Source organism: Scyliorhinus canicula, chromosome 4, assembly GCF_902713615.1.
Source record: "Scyliorhinus canicula chromosome 4, sScyCan1.1, whole genome shotgun sequence".
In the NCBI taxonomy this organism is placed as follows: domain Eukaryota; kingdom Metazoa; phylum Chordata; class Chondrichthyes; order Carcharhiniformes; family Scyliorhinidae; genus Scyliorhinus; species Scyliorhinus canicula.
Window position 1 is genome coordinate 228,676,027 of NC_052149.1, and position 21,103 is coordinate 228,697,129.

The 21,103-nt window shown below is 48.7% G+C and overlaps 1 protein-coding gene across 1 annotated transcript in view; it reads left to right on the plus strand.

The window, feature by feature from the left end:
- flt4 (fms related receptor tyrosine kinase 4) overlaps positions 1 to 21,103 on the plus strand; it is a 324,249-nt gene that overhangs the window by 248,100 nt on the left and 55,046 nt on the right. The window contains exons 11-14 of the mRNA XM_038796200.1: positions 12,772 to 12,913; positions 16,235 to 16,343; positions 17,469 to 17,828; positions 18,964 to 19,110. Coding sequence (XP_038652128.1) covers positions 12,772 to 12,913; positions 16,235 to 16,343; positions 17,469 to 17,828; positions 18,964 to 19,110 — 758 coding nt within the window. The remainder of the gene's footprint in view (positions 1 to 12,771; positions 12,914 to 16,234; positions 16,344 to 17,468; positions 17,829 to 18,963; positions 19,111 to 21,103) is intronic.

Genomic DNA, 21,103 nt, shown 5'->3' on the forward strand with positions numbered 1-21,103 from the left:
ACATTTCTCTAACTCGCTTTGTACAAACTACAGGTGCTCCTCAACCCCAACTCCCACTCTTCCCCTCCAGAAGTCACAGTTCTGGGTGCTTCAATCTCCCACTGTATTCTTGGCCCTCAGGGGAAGATGGCTTGGAGACATGAGATTCTGCATCTGGTAGGACATTATCGTCTGCAGAATAGGGCAGCCAATTAGCAGCATTGCTGTCAGAATAGCTGGGAAGCCGAGTGTATTTTTCAGAGAGACCAAACGGCATTAACAACAAAGACGTTTCAACGAAAGACCCATCCAAAAGAGATGACTGAAAAAAATCAACCTTTGGACTCACTGGGACGAGAGGAGAAGAACCCAGGATACTCTGAGGAAAGTGTAGCTCACTCGAAGCACACGGTGAAAGACCTTCTGAAGAAGAATGATCTTCAACTCCAGGGAAAGCTGCCCCATCTGAATCATGGACTGCCGTATCAAAGACTGAAAAGGCATTGAGGAACAATGAACTTAAACGATGAAGGAAAAACAACCAACTCCATGTAAGACTGTCAACAAAAGAAGAAGAGATGATTTCCCAACGATATTTTCGGGCGACTGTCTACTTTCTGTCGGCAATGGTAAGGGAGCCACTCCTCTCTCTGTAGAGGCTACTCCAGTCCAAACAATGGGAAGAATTGCTAAGAATATGGTGACAAGACAGCCTCATCTTCTATAATGAGACACATTTCCTGTCGTTAATCAACCCTGGGACAAGATTGCTTCCAGGATCCTGCAAGTTCACTGGCTGCCAGCTCCGATAAAAGAAGACTTTCAGCTGGCACTGAAGTATGTCTGACAATTGACTCTCACACTTTAGCAGTGTGGTCCTCTATGGAGTCTAACTATGAGATCACTCTGTAATGCAAGGGATTCTTCCTCGTCGCTCTCTGGAAAGAGCCAATTCAGGTCCAGCATGTCTTCATGAGGATGATCACCGTCTGCTGCAGTGCCTTCTGTATCCTCCATCTCTGGCCTGACTTCGTGAAGAACTGAGATTCATAACTCCCTTGTCTGCCCTGGGTCTAGTGGATGGTATCTCCGTGAAAGAAAGGAACTTACTGCTGAGCGTATAAACTTCCTCAGCCTCTGAAGGATGAATTTTCACTGCTTCTACATATAAACTGTTGAAGATGGTTGCGTGAAAGACAGTGAGTCATTCAATTGTTGAGCATCATCTGCTTTTTCTAGGATTCCTGGAAATATGCCAACATGGCCATTCAACAGGGATGTAAAGAACATCGAGCGAATAAACGATCCATCTCTCCTTGTCACTGAGAGGAGCTATAACCCTACCATTAATTGGAAGGTCTACGCTGCCTGGAACTTGCAACTCGATGTCTGATGGATAAAGAGTAATCAGCTGAAGCTAGTCAAGGTCATCGGCTGATACACTAACAGCCTCTCCAGTATTGATTTTTAAAAAAGTAACAAAGCCTTGAACTAACCCGTAGTCTGGATAAAATAATCTACTTCCCTTAGGAACACTGTAGGTTGTCGTTTTTCCATCTGTTGGAAGGAATGTGTTTCCTAAATACTTTCTGGTCTTCAACTGCAATTAATATTGCTGGATTTACAGAAATGCTTGAAATGTCCAGTTTTACTAGACGGGAAGAATTCCGCGCCCCCAGCGAGCCAGTCTTGGCGTCTATGCTGGGTTTTCACAACATGAACATGTCAAAGTGGCCATCTGCATGGAGTTTCGGTTGATTTGGTGGGCCTTCCTATGGATGGGGTCACTGCCGTGGACCTGCCCAATTTCAGAGTCGTGTGAAGCCTCAGTCACCATGAATATTCGCCTGATCAAATGCTCGAAGCTCAGCCTGCCTCACATACTGGACCGTTTGATCCAACGGAAGATCATCCTTGGTCTGCAGAAAGTCAGATCAAGGATTAGCTCGTCCTTCAGTGTCTTGTGTCCACAGGAACTGTCTTGGCGATGCTAATCAGTTTGGAATAATTCAATCGATTCCCCTGGTCATTGCCAGCATTGCTTAAAATGTGTTTTTTCAATTACGACATTTTGCTTCAGGCTAAAATAGGTGTCAAAGGCTCGCTGATGGAATCAAAATCTGCAATGGACTCCTGCACACCCTTCCTTAGGAGAACGTTATCTGCTTGTATGAGCCTACTGTTTGAAGAAAGGCACAGAGTGGGCATCGTCAGCCACACGCATGGTTCACAGTGGTGGAAGGGGTGCGGGTGAATGAAGGGTTGGGGGGGTCTGAAGGGGGAGGGGTTGGGGGGGAGGGTTGTGGTCGCATGGAGAGTTGGGGGGTGGATGCTCGCTTGGGGGCAGAAAGGTCTGGGGGGGGGGGGGTGTGGTGGAGGGCGTTGGTGTCTACTCACTTGTGCTGCCCGGTGTAGGTCATTGACCTTGTTTTCTGGCACTGGAGGCCAGTCGTCCTGGTCACACTCCCCGATCTCACAGCCATCGCTAACTCATTCCAGGCAGCACTGGCCCTCCTGGCCTCTCGGGGGAACAAGACATCCCTCCTGGCCTGAACAGCGTCTTGGAGCCGCCCCAGGTCTGCACCTCCGAATCTTGGGGCCAGTTTCCTGATCGCCATTGTTGCGTGCTGGCTGACTAAGTGATGCTCGATCTAGTTAGTGGGGAGCTGGTGAACGCAGTGCTGGCGAATCAGCTGTAGAGCCTTCATTTGCAGTGAGAAGCCCGTGAGGCCTCATTAAATGGACCAATTAACATTGAATAGCGTTGCCAGCCTCGCTGGGCCAGGCATCAGGAAGCTCACGGAAATCACGGAAAAGTTAGAAACCTTTCTGGAGAATTGTGTCCTTTGTTTCCAATCTACCAACCAGTTTTCTATCCACAACATTGAATAATGGATACACAGCGTTGTATAAAGAGAAAATTGGGAAGTTTATGGCAGATATCTAGGGCTCAAAACAGCAGAAGGTTTGGAGGCGTACAGAATGTGCAAGAGGAAACTTAAAAAGGAAATTAAGACAGCAAAAAGGGGACGTGAAAGGATACTGGCAGGTAAAATAAAGGAAAATCCTAAGTTGTTTTACAAGGGTATTAAGGTTAAAAAGATAGCTAGGGAATGAGCTGGGCCCATTAAGGACCACAGTGCTGATTTGGCTGTGGAGCCGGAGGATGTAGGTGGTGTTCTAAATGAATACTTTGTGTCAGTGTTCACTTGTGAGAGGAACGGTGTGGGTATAGAAATGAGGGAGAAGGACTGTGATAAAATTAAAGAGATTAACATAGACAGAGAGGAGGTTCCAGGAGAGTGGTCTGGCAGGGTTAAAAGTAAATAAATCTCCAGGGCTAGATGAAGTGTATCCCAGGCTGTTAGTGAGGCAAGGGAGGAAATAGCAGGGGGGCTGGCAATAATTTTAGATTCCTCTCTGGCCACAGGAGAGGTGCCGGAGGGTTGGAGGAAGCCAATGTGGTACCAAGAAGGGAGGAACGGATAAACCAGGAAACTACAGGCCAGTCAGTCTAACCTCAGTGGTGGAGGATCAATTGGAAGTAATTTTGAGAGACAGAATTAATCTGTATTTGGAGAGACAGGGATTAATCGAGAACAGTCAGCTTGGCTTTGTTAAGGTTGGGTTGTCTTTGGGCTGGTTTAGCTCACCAGGCTAAATCGCTGGCTTTAAAGCAGACCAAGCAGGCCAGCAGCACGGTTCGATTCCCGTGCCAGCCTCCCCAGATAGGCGCCGGAATGTGGCGACTAGGGGCTTTTCACAGTAACTTCATTGAAGCCTACTCGTGACAATAAGCGATTTTCATTCATTAAGGGGAGGTCATGTCTGACCAACTTGATTGAATTTTTCGAAGAGGTGACCAGGTGTGTAAATGAATGCAATGCATTTGATATAGTCTACCTGGAATTCAGGAAGGTTTTTGACAAGATCCCACAAGGGAGATTGATAGTAAAGGAATCCAAGGAAATTATTTAATTTAACTCGTGATTGGGCGTCACTGGCTGGGCCAGCATCTGTTGCCCATCCTCAGTTGCCCTTGATCTGAGTGGCTCGCTCAGCCATTTCGGTGGGGGGCAGTTGAGAGTCAACCACATCGCTGTGTGGGTCTGGAGTCACATGTAGGCCAGACCGGGTAAGGACAGCAGATTTCCTTCCCTAAAGGATATTAGTCAACCAGATGGGTTTCTATGACAATCAGCAATGGTTTGAAATGAAATGAAAATCGCTTATTGCCACAAGTAGGCTTCAAATGAAGTTACTGTGAAAAGCCCCTAGTCGCCACATTCCGGCGCCTGTTCGGGGAGGCTGGTACGGGAATTGAACCGTGCTGCTGGCCTGCCTTGGTCTGCTTTCAAAGCCAGCTATTTAGCCCAGTGCTAAACAGCCCCTCATGGTCATCATTAGACTTTTAATTCCAGATTTGTATTGAATTCAAATTTCACCATCTGCCGTGGTGGGATTCGAACCCGGAACCCCAGAGCATTGGATTACTGGCACAGTGACAATGCCACTGCACCACCACCTTACCTTGGCAAATTGGATGCAGAATTGGCTGAGTGGCAGGAAGCAGAGGGTGATGATTGAGGAGCGTTTTTCTGACCGGAAGCCTGTGTCCAGTGGGGTCCCACAGGGATCAGTGTTGAGGCCCTTGCTGTTTGTGGCTGGAGCAGAGAAGACTGAGGGTTGACCTGATCGAGGTGGACAAAATTATGAGGGGCGTGGATAGGGATCAGCTGTTCCCCTTAGTTGAAGGGTCAGTCACGAGGGGGACACAAGTTCAAGGCCAGGACCAGGAGGTTTAGGGGGGATGTGAGGAAAAGCCTTTTCCCCAGAGGGTGATGATAGTCTGGAACGCACTGCCTGGGAATGTTTCTGACCGTAAGGAAGCTACATTTGTATTCACTAATCTTTTTCTCAGCCCATACCTATAGAAACCTTAACTGTTAATTTTTATGTTCCCCACAAGCTTACTCACGTTCTCTATTTTCCCCTTCTTAATCAATCCCTTGGGTCTCTTTTGCTGAATTCCAAACTGCTCTCAACCCATAGGTCGGTTGTTTTTCCTGGCCAATTTGAATGCCTCTTCTTGGATCTATTGCTATCTCTAATTACCCTTGTAAGCCATGTGTTGCAATATTATGTATTTCCTTTTATTCCCTTTTCTTCCCATGTACTTAATGATCTGTTGAGCTGCTCGCAGAAAAATACTTTTCACTGTACGTCGGTACACGTGACAATAAACAAATCCAATCCAATCCAATCCAATAGTTTAGCCACCTTTCCTGTTTTACTTTTGCACCAGACAGGAATGAAAAATTGTTTCAGTTCACCCATGCACTCTTTGAATGTTTGCCATTGTCTATTCACCGTTATCCCTTTAAGTAGTGTTTCCAAATCCATCATAGTCAACTCAGGTCTCATACCATCGTAGTTTCCTTTATTTAGATTCAGGACCCTAGTCTCAGAATCAACTACATTACTCCACCTTGATGAAAAATATTATATTATGGTCGCTCATCCCCAAGGGGTCTCACACAACTAGATTATTCATTTCTCATTACACAATACCCAGTCTAGGATGGCCTGTTTGATAGTTTGTTCCTCACATTTTGGTCCAGAAAACTATCCCGTTTACACTCCAGGAATTCATCCTCTATGGTATTGTGACCAATCTATATGCAGATTAAAATCACCCATAATTATAGATGTTCCTTTCTTGCATGTGTCTCTAATTTCCTGTTTAATGCCATTCCCAACATCACCACTGCAGTTTGGGGGTCTATATATACAACTTTCCCAAACCTTTTTCTGCCCCTTGGTGTTTCTCAGGTCTACCCATACAGATTCCACATCTTCGGAGCTAATATCATTGCTCACTATTGCGTTAATTTCCTATTTAACCAGCAATGCAACTTCACCATCTTTTCCTTTTTATCTCCATTTCCATCCCAGGTCACCTTCAGCCAGATCTCCATAATCCTGACTATCTCATATCCGTTTACATCTATTTGCACGATCAACTTATCCACTTTATTGCGAATGTTCCACTCGAAAGCCTTAAGGCTTGTCTTTTTAACATTCCTTGTCCCGTTCCCACTATTTTTCACTCTGACCCTGTTTTATTCTGGCCCTTGATTTCTCTGCCTCTCACTTTCCTTATTCCCCTTTCTGTCTTTTGTCCTTAACCTTGATTCCTCCTCCTCTGACTCCTTACTTAGGTTCCTGTCCCCCTGCCATTCTAGATTAAACCCTCCCCAACCACTCAAGGAAATACTCCCCCTCGGACATCAGTCCCAGTCCTGCCCAGGTGCAACCGTCCAGTTTGTCCCACCTTCCCCAGAACCGGTCCCAATGTCCCAGGAATCTGAAACCCTTCCCCTCGCACCATTTCTTTACCCACGTATTAATCCGATATATCCTGTATTTCTACTCTGACTAGCACGTGGCACTGGTAGAAATCGTGAGATCACTGCCTTTGATCTCCAACTTTCAAACTTACTTCCATAGCATATCCCATATGTTAATCCTTTATACTACACATATCCACAGCTGCCCTCTGTAAAGGCAGAAGAAGCTACTCCGTTCAAGGGGAGTTAAGGGTGGGCAACAAATTCTGGCCTTTTCCAGCGATACCCACATCCCATCCAAGAATATTCAGATAGACCCCGCCGATCCAATCTTTTCTTCAGACCTTTTGAAAGTTCTTCAGTTTCTCTAAAGTTCTCCGAATCTCAATATTTATTGTATATTCTGCTATCTTTTTTGTCCTTCCCAGATGCATTGCCTTACACTTGCCCACATTAAATTCCATTTGCCATTTTTCTGCCCATCTAACCAGTCCACTGATATCATCCTGCAGCCTACAATTCTCTTGTCATATGGTCAATGTTTCTATCATCTGCAAACGTCTTAATTGTGCCCCTTACATTTTTTAACTTATACGAGAAGCGAGGGACCCGGTACTGAGCCCTGCAGGACCCCACTGGAAACAACTTTCCAGTCACACAAATATTCAGCAACCATGGGCAGGATTCTCTCAGCCCGGGGCCAGGCCGGAGAATCACCGCAACCGGCGCAAATCGCGCCACGCCGCCCCGATGCCGGTATGCAATTCCCTGCAGAGCATGGTCGGCGCGGCGCCAGTCAGGGGTCGCTCTACGCGGCCCCCCTGCCGATTCTCAGCCCAAGATGGGCCGAGCGGCCGTAACAAAAATCCCGAGTCCCGCCTGCACCGTTCTAACCTGTTCCTAACCGGCAGGACCTCATTGTGGAAGGGTCCGGGGGGGCCTGTGGGAGGGAGGGGGTCCGACCCCGGGGCGGGAGGGGGGCTCCTTTGTGGTCTGGCCCATGATTGGGGCCCAACGATCGGCGGGCCGGCCTCTCGGGCTGGGGGCCTCCTTTCTTCCGTGCCGGCCCCTGTAGCCCTATGCCATGTTGCGTTGGGGCCGGCGCGGAGACGGGAGCCACTGCGCATGCGCGCGTTGGTGCCGGTGCCACTCCGCATGTGTGGACCCCGCGGCGCCCAGGTGACATCGGGATCAGCAGCTGGAGGGGCGAGGGTCGATCCAGTCCCGTGCTGGCCCCCTGTCGGGGCCAGAATTGCTGATCCTGAGGCCGTGTTGACGCCGTCGGGAAACGCGACGGCATTTCCAACGGCATCAACACTTAGCCTCAGGATCAGAGAATCCCGGCCCATATTCCTTTGCTCCCTGCCATGGAGCCAACTTTGGATCCAACTTTCCAATTTCAATGGCTTTTGTTTTCCTCACCAGCCTGCCATCTGGGGCCTTGTCGAAGGTCTCGCTGAAATGCATGCAGAATACATCAAACACACTAACATCATCCTTGTTGGCACCTCAAAAACCTCAGTCAAGTTTGTCAGGCAAAACCTCCCCTGAACAATTTCATGCTGACCCTTCATGGTATTCCTTTCCAAACAATTTATACCGTCCCTCAGAATGGTTTTCAATAATTGACCAACACCAAGGTTAGGCTGATTGGCCTGGAATTACTGGGAGTATCACTTCCTCCATTGTAAACAATGTTAGCAGCATTCCTTCACCTTGCCTGCAACCAGAGAGGATTGGAAAATGATGGTCAGAGCCTCTGCCACCTCCTCCTTGGCTTCTTTTAGCAGTCTGCGATACTTCGCACACAGGCCTGGAAAATTATTTACTTTAAGAAGTGATAAACCCCTTAATATTTCCTTCTCTCATTACATTTAACAAATCCAATTCTTTACACTTCTTCCTCTTAACTACAATGACTGCATCATCCCTTATTCTGTGAAAAAAGTGCAAATATTCATTAAGAGTCGTAAGACCAGAGACCATAAGATGTAGGAGAGGTAGGCCACTCGGCCCATCCAGTCTGCTCCGCCATTCAAGGAGATCATGCTTTGATAATCCCCAACTCCAGTTCCCTGCTTTATTCCCATAATCCTCGATTCCCTTGCTTATTAAACATCTGTATCTCAGCCTTGAACATACTTAACGACCCGGCCTCTACAGCTCTCTGCGGTAAAGAATGCCACAGATTCACTCCCCTCTGAGGGAAGAAATTCCTCCTCATCTCCGTCTTAACTAGATGACCCCATACTCTGACATTCTGCCCTCTGGTCCTAGACTCGCCCGCAAGAGGAAACATCCTCTCAGCATTTACTCTGTCAGGCCCCTGAGAATTCTTTATATCTCAGTAATGTCACCTCTCATTCTTCTAAACTCCAATGAGTACAGGTCCAATCTACTCAACCCCACCTCATAATAAAATCCCTCCATACCCAGGATCAACCTGGTGAACCTTCTTTGGAATGCCTCCAATGTCTGTTAGATAAGGGGACCAAAATTGGTCATCGTATTCCAGGTGTAGTCTAACTAGTGCCTTGTATAGTTTTAGCAAGACTTCCTATTTTTATATTCCATTCCCTTTGAAATAAAGACCAACATTCCATTGTTGGAATGTCCCAATCAGCTGATCAACCTGCATGTTAGCTTTTTGTGATTTATGCCCCAGCTCCCTCTGCATTGCAGCTTTCTGCAGCTTTTCTCCATTTAAATAATATTCAGCTCCTTTATTCTACCTACCAAAGTGCATAACTTCATATTTTCCTGCATTATATTCCATCTGCCAAGTTTTTGCCCACTCACCTAATTTGTTAACATCCCCCTGTAGACTCTTTGCGTCATCCTCACCTTTTGCCGCCCCAATTATTCTTGTGTCCTCGGCAAACTTGGCAACATTTCATTCACTTCCAAGTCATTAATATACATTGTGAATAATTGTGACCCCAGCGCGGATCCCTGTGGCAATTCACTAGTTCGAGGCTGCCATCTGATAAAGCTCCTCTTATCCCACCTATCTGTCTTCTATCAATTAGCCAATCCTCTACCCATGCTAATATATTACCCCCCAACATCATGAGCTCTTATCTCACTCAATAGCGTTTTGTGTTGTACCTTAACAAAGGCTTTTTGGAAATCCCAGTATATTACATCTACTGGTTCCCTTTCATCTATCCTGCACGTTACCACCTCAAAGAATTCTAATAGATTTGTCAGGCATGAGTTCCATTTCACGAAGCCATGCTGATGCTGCTTGATTATATTATGTATTTCTAAATGCTCTGCTCCTACATCCTTTATAATGGACTCTAACATTTTCCCATTGACAGAAGTTAAGCTAACTGGTCTCTAGTTACTTGCTTTTTGTCTTCCTCCTTTTTTGAATAAAGGTGTTACACTGGCAGTTTTCCAATCCTCATGCCCACGTCTTCCACCTCAACACGTAAGTTGCCTTCTTGGCCCTACTCTTTCCTTAATTATCCATTTGCATTTAGTATATTTGCAAAATATTTTGGGGCGTTTCTTGATCTTACTTGCCAATACTTCTTCACGCCCTCTCTTTGCTATCCTAATTTCCTTTATAATTTCACCCCTGTCCTCTCTGTGCTCCTCAAGGCTTCCTGTAGTCTCAAGCACTCAATATCTGAAATAAGCATCTGCTTTTTTGTCTTACCCAACTCTGTTTGATCTTTGGACTCTCAGGGTTTGTGAATCCTTCACTCTTTGTATCTGAGAACATATCTGTTCTGAATTCTCTACCTCCTCTATGAATACTCTCACTGCTCTGACACTGATTCACCTTCAGTTAGCTGTCTCTATCTTACCTTTGCCAATTCACATCTCAGCTTTGTAAAATTAACCTTCCCCCAATTTAAAACTTTTTCTCTTTGTCCTATTCCATAATTACTCGAAATCTAACTGATTTATGATCACTATTACCAAAAGGCTCTCCCTTTGATATCCCTTCCACTTGCCCAGCTTCACTCCTTAAAACAATGTCAGGACTGAAAGTGTTGTTGGGTTTGCTACCTAACAGCATGCTGTCCCAAAAACACTTGAAGAATTGTGTGCCTTCTAGAATTTTTACACAGATTTTACCGCAGCTATTGTTAGGATAGTTGAACTCCTCCACTGTCACCATTCTATTACGGGTGGCATGGTGGCACAGTGGTTAGCACTGCTGCCTCATAGTGCCAGGGACCCGGGTTCAATTCCGACCTTGGGTGACTGTGTGGAGTTTGCGCATTCTCCCCGTGTCTGCGTGGGTTTCCTCCGGGTGCTCCGGTTTCCTCCCACAGTCCAAAGATGTGCAGGTTAGGTGAAGTGGCCATGCTAAATTGTCCCTTAGTGTCCCAAAGTTTAGGTGGGGTTATTGGGTTACGGGGATAGGGTGGGGGCCTGAAGTAGGGTGCTCTTTCAGAGAGACCTGAAGGGCTGAATGGCCTCCTTGTGCATTGTAGGGATTCTATGATTCTATTGTTTCTGACCATAACGGCAAATTGCCTTTTGACATATTTGTCCTGTTATCTCCTACTGACTGTTTGGCCGTCTATAACACACTCCCAGCAAGCTGATTGCCCTTTAGTATTCTTTAGTTCAACACATGTGACCTCATTGGTGAATCTTCTGACAGATCCTCCCTCCTCACAGTTTGAATTTTTAAAAATGCAATGTGACAACCGCGCCCACTCCCCTACCCCCCCCCCCCCCCATTATATTTTATATTCCACCCTGTCCTGTCTGAAAACCCTTTACGTGGGAATTCCTTCTCTTCTTGAAGGCATGTTTTACCAATAGCTGTGGTGGTGTCTTCCATGTGCTCAGCCCATCAACAAAAACAACTTATATTTATATAACACCTTTAAGATAATCAAAGATCATAAGGTGCTTCTCAGCCTGTAATGCGCTATTGCCGGAATATTGTCAGGGCCCATAGTCTTTGCAGTGCCCAGTGCCTTTAGCCGTGTCTTGATATCCCGTGGGGTGAATCGAATTGGCTGAAGACTGACATCTGTGGTGCTGGGGACCTCCGGAGGAGACCGAGATGGATCATCCACTCGGCACTTCTGAATGAAGATTGTTGCGAATGCCTCAGCAAATGTCTTGGAGGATAGGGATGGAGGAGGTTACAATGGGAGGGAGTGGCCTCTGGTCGAATAGTCACATCTGGAGTAAGAAAGGCATGGATGAAGGTTTCAGCAGAAGAGCTGAGGCAGCTGTGGAGCCAGGCAATGGGAGAGAGGTGGAAGCCAGCAGTCTTGGTGTCAGCGGTGGCTGCAATCTCAGTGGAGGAGTCGAGATAGGTGGTGGTGAGGTAGAGCTGGGTGTCGCCAGAGGAGATAGGAAAATGCTGAGCTTTTAGTTGATGTTACCAAAGGGCAGCACGTAGCGGAGAAAGAGTATAGATGTAAAAATAAATCCTTGAAGATACCAAGTGTAATGGTGCAGCAATGGGAACCAGGCCGTTGATGACACGACGCTCTAGATGTGAGCAGATTGATAAGACCAGAACCAAGCGACTGCAGTCAAGTCCAGCTGGGTGGCAGTGGAGAGGCTTTGGAAGAGGATGGTGTGATCCACTGTGACAGCTCGAGAAGAATGAGGAGGGAATGTTTCCTTTGTCACAGGCACATTGGATGCCATTTTAGATTTCGATGTGGTACCGATATGGAATATGGAACACTACTTTGTGCCCCCCCTCACCCCTCCCCTTCCAGCCCCTTCTTCTCCCCCCCCCCCCCACCCCCCCCAAAGAGGGCTCTGCAGCCACTGAATGCCACCCTAGACCCTGGCACCAAGATGGCAACATGCCATCTCAGGATCATAACTGTGATCCATTAACGACAGACTACCTTATCACTATTGCTTTTCTGACCTTTATCCTTCCTCCCCAACCCTGTGAAGCTGAGCCACCTCTGGTGCATTGGACTTTACTCTGATTGCCCTCCTCAGAGGATCCATCCCTCTCGCCAGTATTAGGACCGAATACCCACAGCGCATAAAGGGGACATCTGTGAAGTTTGACTCCACCAGTCTCTCAGGTGGGTATTTCATTGGAAAATTAATTAAATGGACAACACAGAAACTTACCCAAGCTGGTGCTCACACTCCACGTGAGCCTCCTTCTACCCTTTTTCATCTCCATATAGTCGACTAATCCCTTCTCCCTCCTGTTCACTTGTCTCTCTTGAATGTCTCTCTACTATTCACCTCAACGACTCCTTGTTAAGGAGAACATTCCAATCAGTAGCAAACCCTCCGTTCTCATCACTCTCTGGGTAAAGATGTTTCTCCAGAATTCTCTGGCCTCCCCCTTTCGGGAAACAACTTGTCTACATCTACACTTATCAAACCCTTTCATAATTTCAAAGACCTCTGTGAGGTCAGCCCTCAGTCCTCTCGTGTCTGACACCTTTAACCTTTATGCTTGTTTCCCTCACAACCTCAGGGGTCGTCGAGCGACCATGGTGCGTCGACCTCGGGATAGGACCCCCGAGTGCCGAAACTGGTTGAACATCTCAACAGGGAACACTGTCAACAGGATCGAGAGCATTGAGACAAGCACAGAGATCCTGGAAGGGAGGAACAAGGTAGCCTGCCATTTGCAACCACCCACTTAACCGTATTCTTTTTAACCCAGTCAACAATAACAATAACTTGTATTTATATTGTGCCTTCAATGTAGTAGAACATCCCATCACACTTCACAGGCGCATTATCAAACAAAATTTGACACTAAGTCACATAAGGAGATAATAGGGTAAGTGAACAAAAGCTTAATCAAAGAGGGATCTTTTAAGGAGTGTCGTAGAGGAAGAAGGAGAGATAGTCTGACAGAATGGTTTAAGGAGGGAAGTCCAGAGCTAAAGGCCCAGTCACCATTTGGAGCAATTAGTATCGAGGCTGAGGAAAGAGACCAGAATTAGAGGAATGCGGACAACTCAATCGGAGCTGAAGGAGATGACAGAGATAGGGAGGGTTAGGGGTGTGGAGGGATTTGAAAACATTGACAAACATACACATGAGGAGCAGGAGTAAGCTACTCGGCCCCATTAGGCTGCTCCGCCATTTCATAAGATCATGGATGATCTCATTGTGCCCTCAACCCTAGTTCCCCATCTACCCCCTTCACTCTTTGGCTTCCTTGTCAATCGAAAATACTTCTAATCCAGCCTTAAAAATATTCAATAACCCTACCTCTACTGTTCAGTGCAGTGCTCCCTCGGTACTCTCTCTCCAACAGAGCAGCACTCCCTCAGTACTGTCCCTCCAACAGTGCAGCACTGCCTCAGTACTGTTCCTCCAACAGAACAGCACTCCCTCAGTACTGTCCCTCTGACAGTGCAGCACTCCCTCAGTACTGACCCTCTGACAGTGCGGCACTCCCTCAGTACTGTCCCTCCAACAGTGCAGCACTCCCTCAGTACTGACCCTCCAACAGAGCAGCACTCCCTCAGTACTGTCCCTCCAACAGTGCAGCACTCCCTCAGTACTGCCCCTCTGACAGTGCAGCGCTCCCTCAGTACTGCCCCTCTGACAGTGCAGCACTCCCTCAGTACTGCCCCTCTGACAGTGCAGCACTCCCTCAGTACTGCCCCTCTGACAGTGCAGCACTGCCTCAGTACTGTCCCTCCAACAGTGCAGCACTCCCTCAGTATTGTCCCTCCAACAGAGCAGGACTCCCTCAGTACTGTCCCTCCAACAGTGCAGCACTCCCTCAGTACTGACCCTCTGACAGTGCAGCACTCCCTCAGTACTGTCCCTCCAACAGTGCAGCACTCCCTCAGTACTGACCCTCTGACAGTGCAGCACTCCCTCAGTACTGTCCCTTCAACAGAACAGCACTCCCTCAGTACTATCCCTCTGACAGTGCAGCGCTCACTCAATACAGTCCCTCCAACAGTTCAGCACGCCCTCAGTACTGTCCCTCCAACAGTGCAGCACCCCCTCAGTACTGACCCTCTGACAGTGCAGCACTCCCTCAGTACTGACCCTCTGACAGTGCAGCACTCCCTCAATACTGACCCACTGACAGTGCAGCACTCCCTCAGTACTGACCCTCTGACAGTGCAGCACTCCCTCAGTACTGACTCTCTGACAGTGCGCCACTCCCTCAGTACTGACCCTCTGACAGTGCAGCACTCCCTCAGTACTGACCCTCTGACAGTGCAGCACTCCCTCAGTACTGACCCTCTGACAGTGCGGCACTCCCTCAATACTGACTCTCTGACAGTGCAGCACTCCCTCAGTACTGTCCCAATGACAGTGCAGCACTCCCTCGGTACTGACCCTCTGACAGTGCGGCACTCCCTCAGTACTGACCCTCTGACAGTGCGGCACTCCCTCAGTACTGACTCTCTGACAGTGCAGCACTCCCTCAGTACTAACTCTCTGACAGTGCAGCACTCCCTCAGTACTGACCCTCTGACAGTGCAGCACTCCCTCAGTACTGACCCTCTGACAGTGCAGCACTCCCTCAGTACTGACTCTCTGACAGTGCAGCACTCCCTCAGTACTGACCCTCTGACAGTGCAGCACTCCCTCAGTACTGACCCTCTGACAGTGCAGCACTCCCTCAGTACTGACCCTCTGACAGTGCAGCACTCCCTCAGTACTGACCCTCTGACAGTGCAGCACTCCCTCAGTACTGACCCTCTGACAGTGCAGCGCTCCCTCAGTACTGACCCTCTGACAGTGCAGCGCTCCCTCAGTACTGACCCTCTGACAGTGCAGCACTCCCTCAGTACTGACCCTCTGACAGTGCAGCACTCCCTCAGTACTGACCCTCTGACAGTGCAGCGCTCCCTCAGTACTGACCCTCTGACAGTGCAGCGCTCCCTCAGTACTGACCCTCTGACAGTGCAGCACTCCCTCAGTACTGACCCTCTGACAGTGCAGCACTCCCTCAGTACTGACCCTCTGACAGTGCAGCGCTCCCTCAGTACTGACCCTCTGACAGTGCAGCGCTCCCTCAGTACTGACCCTCTGACCGTGCAGCGCTCCCTCAGTACTGACTCTCTGACAGTGCAGCGCTCCCTCAGTACTGCCCCTCTGACAGTGCAGCACTCCCTCAGTACTGCCCCTCTGACAGTGCAGCACTCCCTCAGTACTGCCCCTCTGACAGTGCAGCACTTCCTCAGTACTGACCCTCTGACAGTGCAGCACTCCCTCAGTACTGACCCTCCGACAGTGCAGCACTCCCTCAGTACTGCCCCTCTGACAGTGCAGCACTCCCTCATTACTGCCCCTCTGACAGTGCAGCACTTCCTCAGTACTGACCCTCTGACAGTGCAGCACTTCCTCAGTACTGACCCTCTGACAGTGCTGCACCTCTTCAGTATTTACCCTCTGATATTTCAGTGCTCCTGCAGTCCAGCACTGTCATAGAGTAATTTACATAACAAAAGAAGGCCATTCCACCCATCAGGTCCATGCTAGCTCTCTCTAAAGCAAACCAATCAGCCCCTTTCCCCTTTTCTATCGGCATATCCTTCAAGTGTCCATTCAATTTAGTTTTGAAATCATTCATCGCCTGTGCTTCCACCGCCCTTGTGGGCAATGAGTTTCAGCTGAGCTGCACTCGCTGTGTGAAAACAGTCCTCAAGGGTGGTAGATGTTTGGAATCGTCTCCTGCAAATGACAGTTAAGGTTCGGTCAGTTATTAATTTAAATCTGAGTTTGATAAAAAATGTTGTTAACCAGAAGTATTAAGGGATATTGGCAACGGTGGTTTATGGGGTTTGATTACAGACCAGCCATAATCTCATTGAATGGATGACGGAACAGATTCGAGAGGCTGACTGGCTTCCTTCTGATTCATGCTGTTTCATTCTGGACGCAGCACTTCCTCGCGTGGGCTTCGGGTGCCCGCTCACCACTCCTCTGACTCTTTTCTCTTCCTCCTCTGGCAGACGGTCAGCAAGCTGGTGATCCTCGCTGCAAATATCTCCGTCATGTACAAATGTTCCGCTTTCAATAAGGTCGGACGCGATGACCGGGTCATCTATTTCTATGTGACGAGTGAGTAACAGAACATGACTGATGTAAATCGAAGTAAGGTGGGGGGGGGGGGGGGGGGGGGGGGGGGGCACACACTGACCAAGCACAGAAATATTGCAAAGGATCAAGCAAGCACAACCCCCCCCCCCCCACCCAGTGGCCCAGATTTGTAACTGCACCAACGTTTGTGGAGTTGAAGCTGAGGTGGGTATGGTAGCGCAGTGGTTTAGCCACTGGGCTGTCAAAGGAAAACAAATCAGATATGCCTGGTGCTTCTGGTGGCTACTCACCGATGTTGGGTGAGAGCAGATTGGGAAGGCATCACTTACATTTTAAACAGGGGTCATGGCAGGGGCAGACAGGAAAGTGGAGGTAAGGCCACAATCAAAGGCTCAAGGGACTGAATGGCCTTCGCCTGCACCTATTTCATATGATCTGAGACTCCAGGCTAATTGCTGGTATCCCCGCCTCCGATCAGAGGGTTCGGGGTTCAAACCCCACTCCAGACAGTCTTGCTGATTGGAAAGTGGAGCTGGGTCAGCATTTATTGCCCGACCCCCCCCCCCCCAATTGCCCTTGAACTGAGTAGCTTGCTGGACCAGACGGCCATTAAGAGTCAACCACATTGCTGTGGATCTGGAGTCACATGTAGGCCTCATGTGCAGGCCAGACATGGTGAGGTTGGCAGATTTCCTTCCCCAAAGGGCATTCGTGAACCAGATGGGTTTTTACGACAATCGTTTTTATCATTAGACTTTCAATTCCAGATTTTTTTTTAAATTCAAATTTCACCCCCCGGGATTCGAACCCGGATTCCTGGGTCTCTGGATTACTACTCAAGTGAAGATATCACTGCGTCACTGCCACAACCTCCCCGCATTGAATCCACTTCCACTGGCTTCTCCAGCAGTGCATTCCAGATCATCATAACTCCCGACATTAAAATGAAGATTCCCCTTTTCTCCCTCCCTGGGTCTTTTGTTAACTAAACCGTTCACTGGTTACTGCCAGGGGAAACAGACGTCACTTCCTTATTCAGGATTCTCAAAGGAAAATTCATCTATTTCCCCGAGGGGCTTTGGTGGCAAAAGTGACTAATATGGATTCAATCAAGGAGTTAAATTAACTTGCCCCCTTTCCCACTAGGCATCCCAGAAGGGTTTGGAATCGACCTACAGCCTTCGGAGAACCCGGTGGAAGGGGAGAACATGAAGCTACGTTGCAATGCAGACAACTACACGTATGAGAACCTGCGGTGGTACCGGCTCCTGCCCAGTGCCCTCGAAGGGGAGCTTGGAGACCCCCCAGTCCTGGAGTGTAAGAGCATGCATCTCTTTGCCAAGGAGATGCAGGGAGTGATGATGCTGGACTCACAGATGAAAGGCGTGGCGCTTGAGCTTCAGATCCCGAGCATTACTCTCAACGACGAGGGAGATTACGTGTGCGAGGTACAGAATAAGAAAACCGAGGAGAAACACTGCCACAGGAAATACATCTTAGTGCGAGGTGAGTGCTCTAAACATAAAGAACGAAGGTGACCATCTAGTACAAATGGTGCATCCTTATAAAATGGACTAACTTGCAGAAATAATTTGAATTTATTTTGCCCCTCAGGACTTTGCATAGAGCACAGCCAATTAAGTACTTTCAAAGTGTTGTAACGGAGGGACGCATGACAGTCAATTTAATCCCACAAATAACAATGTAATATAGACAAGATAATCTCCCTTTGTGATAATGGTTGAGGGACAAGTATCTGACAAATACACTGGGGAGAAGGGTCCTGCTTTTCTTAAAATAGTGCCTCAGGATTGTGGTGATTGTAGATCTGTGTAGATGCAATACAACTGAGCAAGAACTAGAGGGAGCACGGGAGAGCTATAAATGCAGAGGAACAGGAAGTGAGGGGACACTTCACAGAAGGGAGAACTGGTAGCAAGACACAGGGAGCAAGACACAGGCAGGCAGCATTTGAGGTAGCTGTAAGTTAAGCTCTGAAGACAGAACAAACTCACGATAAAGCATCTACTCCAACTTTGAGACTACGAGCTTTATTAAGACACAAGGAACAACACAAGGATAATTTACATCCATTTGCAAAGGCAGCTGGAGCCTGATCCTGCAAGTGTTTGATGGAAGAGTGCAGACTCCAAGGGCAGCACTGGTTGAATACAGATCAATTGCTCCCCCTACACGATCTCGGAACAGTCACAGGGCAGGTAAAACATAATGCAGAGTAAAATTCCCCCTACATTATGGGCACTGTTATTAACAACCATTTCACTCATGTCCTTCAGGGTAGAGAACTTGCTCTCTCTCCCAATCTGACCTATGCACAATTTAAGCTCCGCCCGATGTGGTTCACCAATGCTTTCAGATACACATGGTCAATGTTGGCAGTCCCAAGAAATAAATTTGACAACGAAAACTCCCTTGCAGTCAGAGAAACACTGCAAAGGGCAGTTAGTAATGGGTAATAAATGCTGGCCTAGCCAGTGACGCTCTCGTCCCATGGATGAATTTTTAAAAATATGTGCTATGAGTGGAAGCATGTTGGAATCTTTGGAGCCATGTGTGTGCTTGAGCACGAGGTTACACTGTACAGGTTTTGCCTGATTCTAAGCTCTAAACCTTCCTGCAGCTCAGGAGAGGCCGAAACTGCTCGTCAACCTGACCGATGTCACGGTCAACGTCAGTGACTCCATCCATATGAACTGCAGAGCAAGTGGCACACCCCAGCCCAGCGTCATCTGGTTCAAAGATGAACAACCACTCCATGCGATCTCAGGTAAGATCCTAAGGGCAGACTTCAAATGGAGACAGGCGACAGAATGACGCGGTGCAGAGTGATCTGAGAGGCCTCGTACGTGAAGGTTAACATGCAGGCCCATGCAACAAGTGATTAGGAAGGCTGACTTTTATTACAAAGGGGGTGAAAAGTATGGAAGTCTTTCTACAACTGTACAGGGCATAAGTGAGACCACACCTAGAGTACAACATACAGTTCTGGTCTACTTATTTAAGGAAGTATATACTTACAGTGAAGCTGTCCAGAGGAGATTCACAAGGACGATTTCTGGGATGAAGGGGTTTGCCTCATGAGGAAAGGTTGGACAATACTCATTGGGGTTTAGTCGAATAAGAGGTGCTCTGATTGAAACATATAAGATTCTGAGGGGGCTCGACGGGGTAGTTGCTGTTACGACACCCTGGGCTAGTGCACGGTCAATTCCAAGCCCAGTTGACCTGGAGTCACAACACAAGTGAATTAGCCAATAATTCATAGAAAAGTTCCTGAAGTCTTTGGATCTCGGCTGCCCAATAATCATAGTCACCTGGGGCGAAATTCTCCGACCCCCAGCAGGGTCGGAGAATCACCCGGGGCTGCCGAAAATCCCGCCCCCTCCGTGGCAGAAATTCTCCGCCACCCGGGAATTGGCGGGGGCGGGAAATGCGCCGCACTGAGCGGCGAGCCCCCTGCGGCGATTCTCCGGCCTGCAATGGGCCGAAGTCCCGCCGCTGGGAGGCCTCTCCCGCCGCCGAGGTTTGAACCACCTCTGGTGGCGGCGCGAGCGGGCCCCTGGGGTCCTGGGGAGAGTGTGGGGCGATCGGACCCCGGGGGGTGCCCCCACGGTGGCCAGGCCCACTGATGTCACCACCGGCGCATGCGTGAACCGGCGAAGGCCCTTTGGCCAGCCCCAACGCCAGGCGTCAAAGGCCGCTGGTGCCGGTTTTGTCGCCAGTCGGTGTGGTGCCAACCGCTCCGGCGCGGACCTAGCCCCTCAATGTGAGGGCTTGGCCCCCAAATGTGCGGAGAATTCTGCACCTTTGGGGAGGCCCAACGCCGGAGTGGCTGGCACCACTCTGCTACGCCGGGACCCCCCGCCCCGCCGGGTAGGGTAGAATCCCGCCCCAGGTTTGTGAATGTAAACACAATTACTTTTTATTAATAACAAGAACTATAATGAAATATGCAGCAAATACAACTGGTTAACTATTAACTAATTCTTAATTCCCCACTTTAACTTGACACCCCCAACCCCCCACCACACACACCCACTACACACACACACACCCTCTACACACACACCCTCCACACACACACCCTCTACACACACACCCTCTACACACACACCCTCTACACACACACCCTCTACACACACACCCTCCACACACACACCCTCTACACACACACCCTCTACACACACACCCTCCACACACACACCCTCTACACACACACCCTCTACACACACACCCTCTACACACACACCCTCTACACACACACCCTCCACACACACACCCCTCTACACACACACCCTCTACACACACACACACACACACCCTCACACACACACCCTCTACACACACACACACACACACCCTCTACACACACACCCTTACACACACACACACACACACCCCTCTACACACACACACACACACACCCTCTACACACCACACACACACACACACCCTCTAACACACACACACACACACACACACCCTCTACACCACCACCCTCTACACACACACCCTCTACACACACACCACACCACACACACCCTCTACACACACACCCTCTACACACACACACACACACACACACCCTCTACACACACACCCTCTACACACACACCCTCTACACACACACCCTCCTACACACACACCCACACACACACCCCTCTACACACACACCCTCTACACACACACACACCACACACCCGCTACACCACCACACGCACACACACACCCTCTACACCACACACACACACCCTCTACAC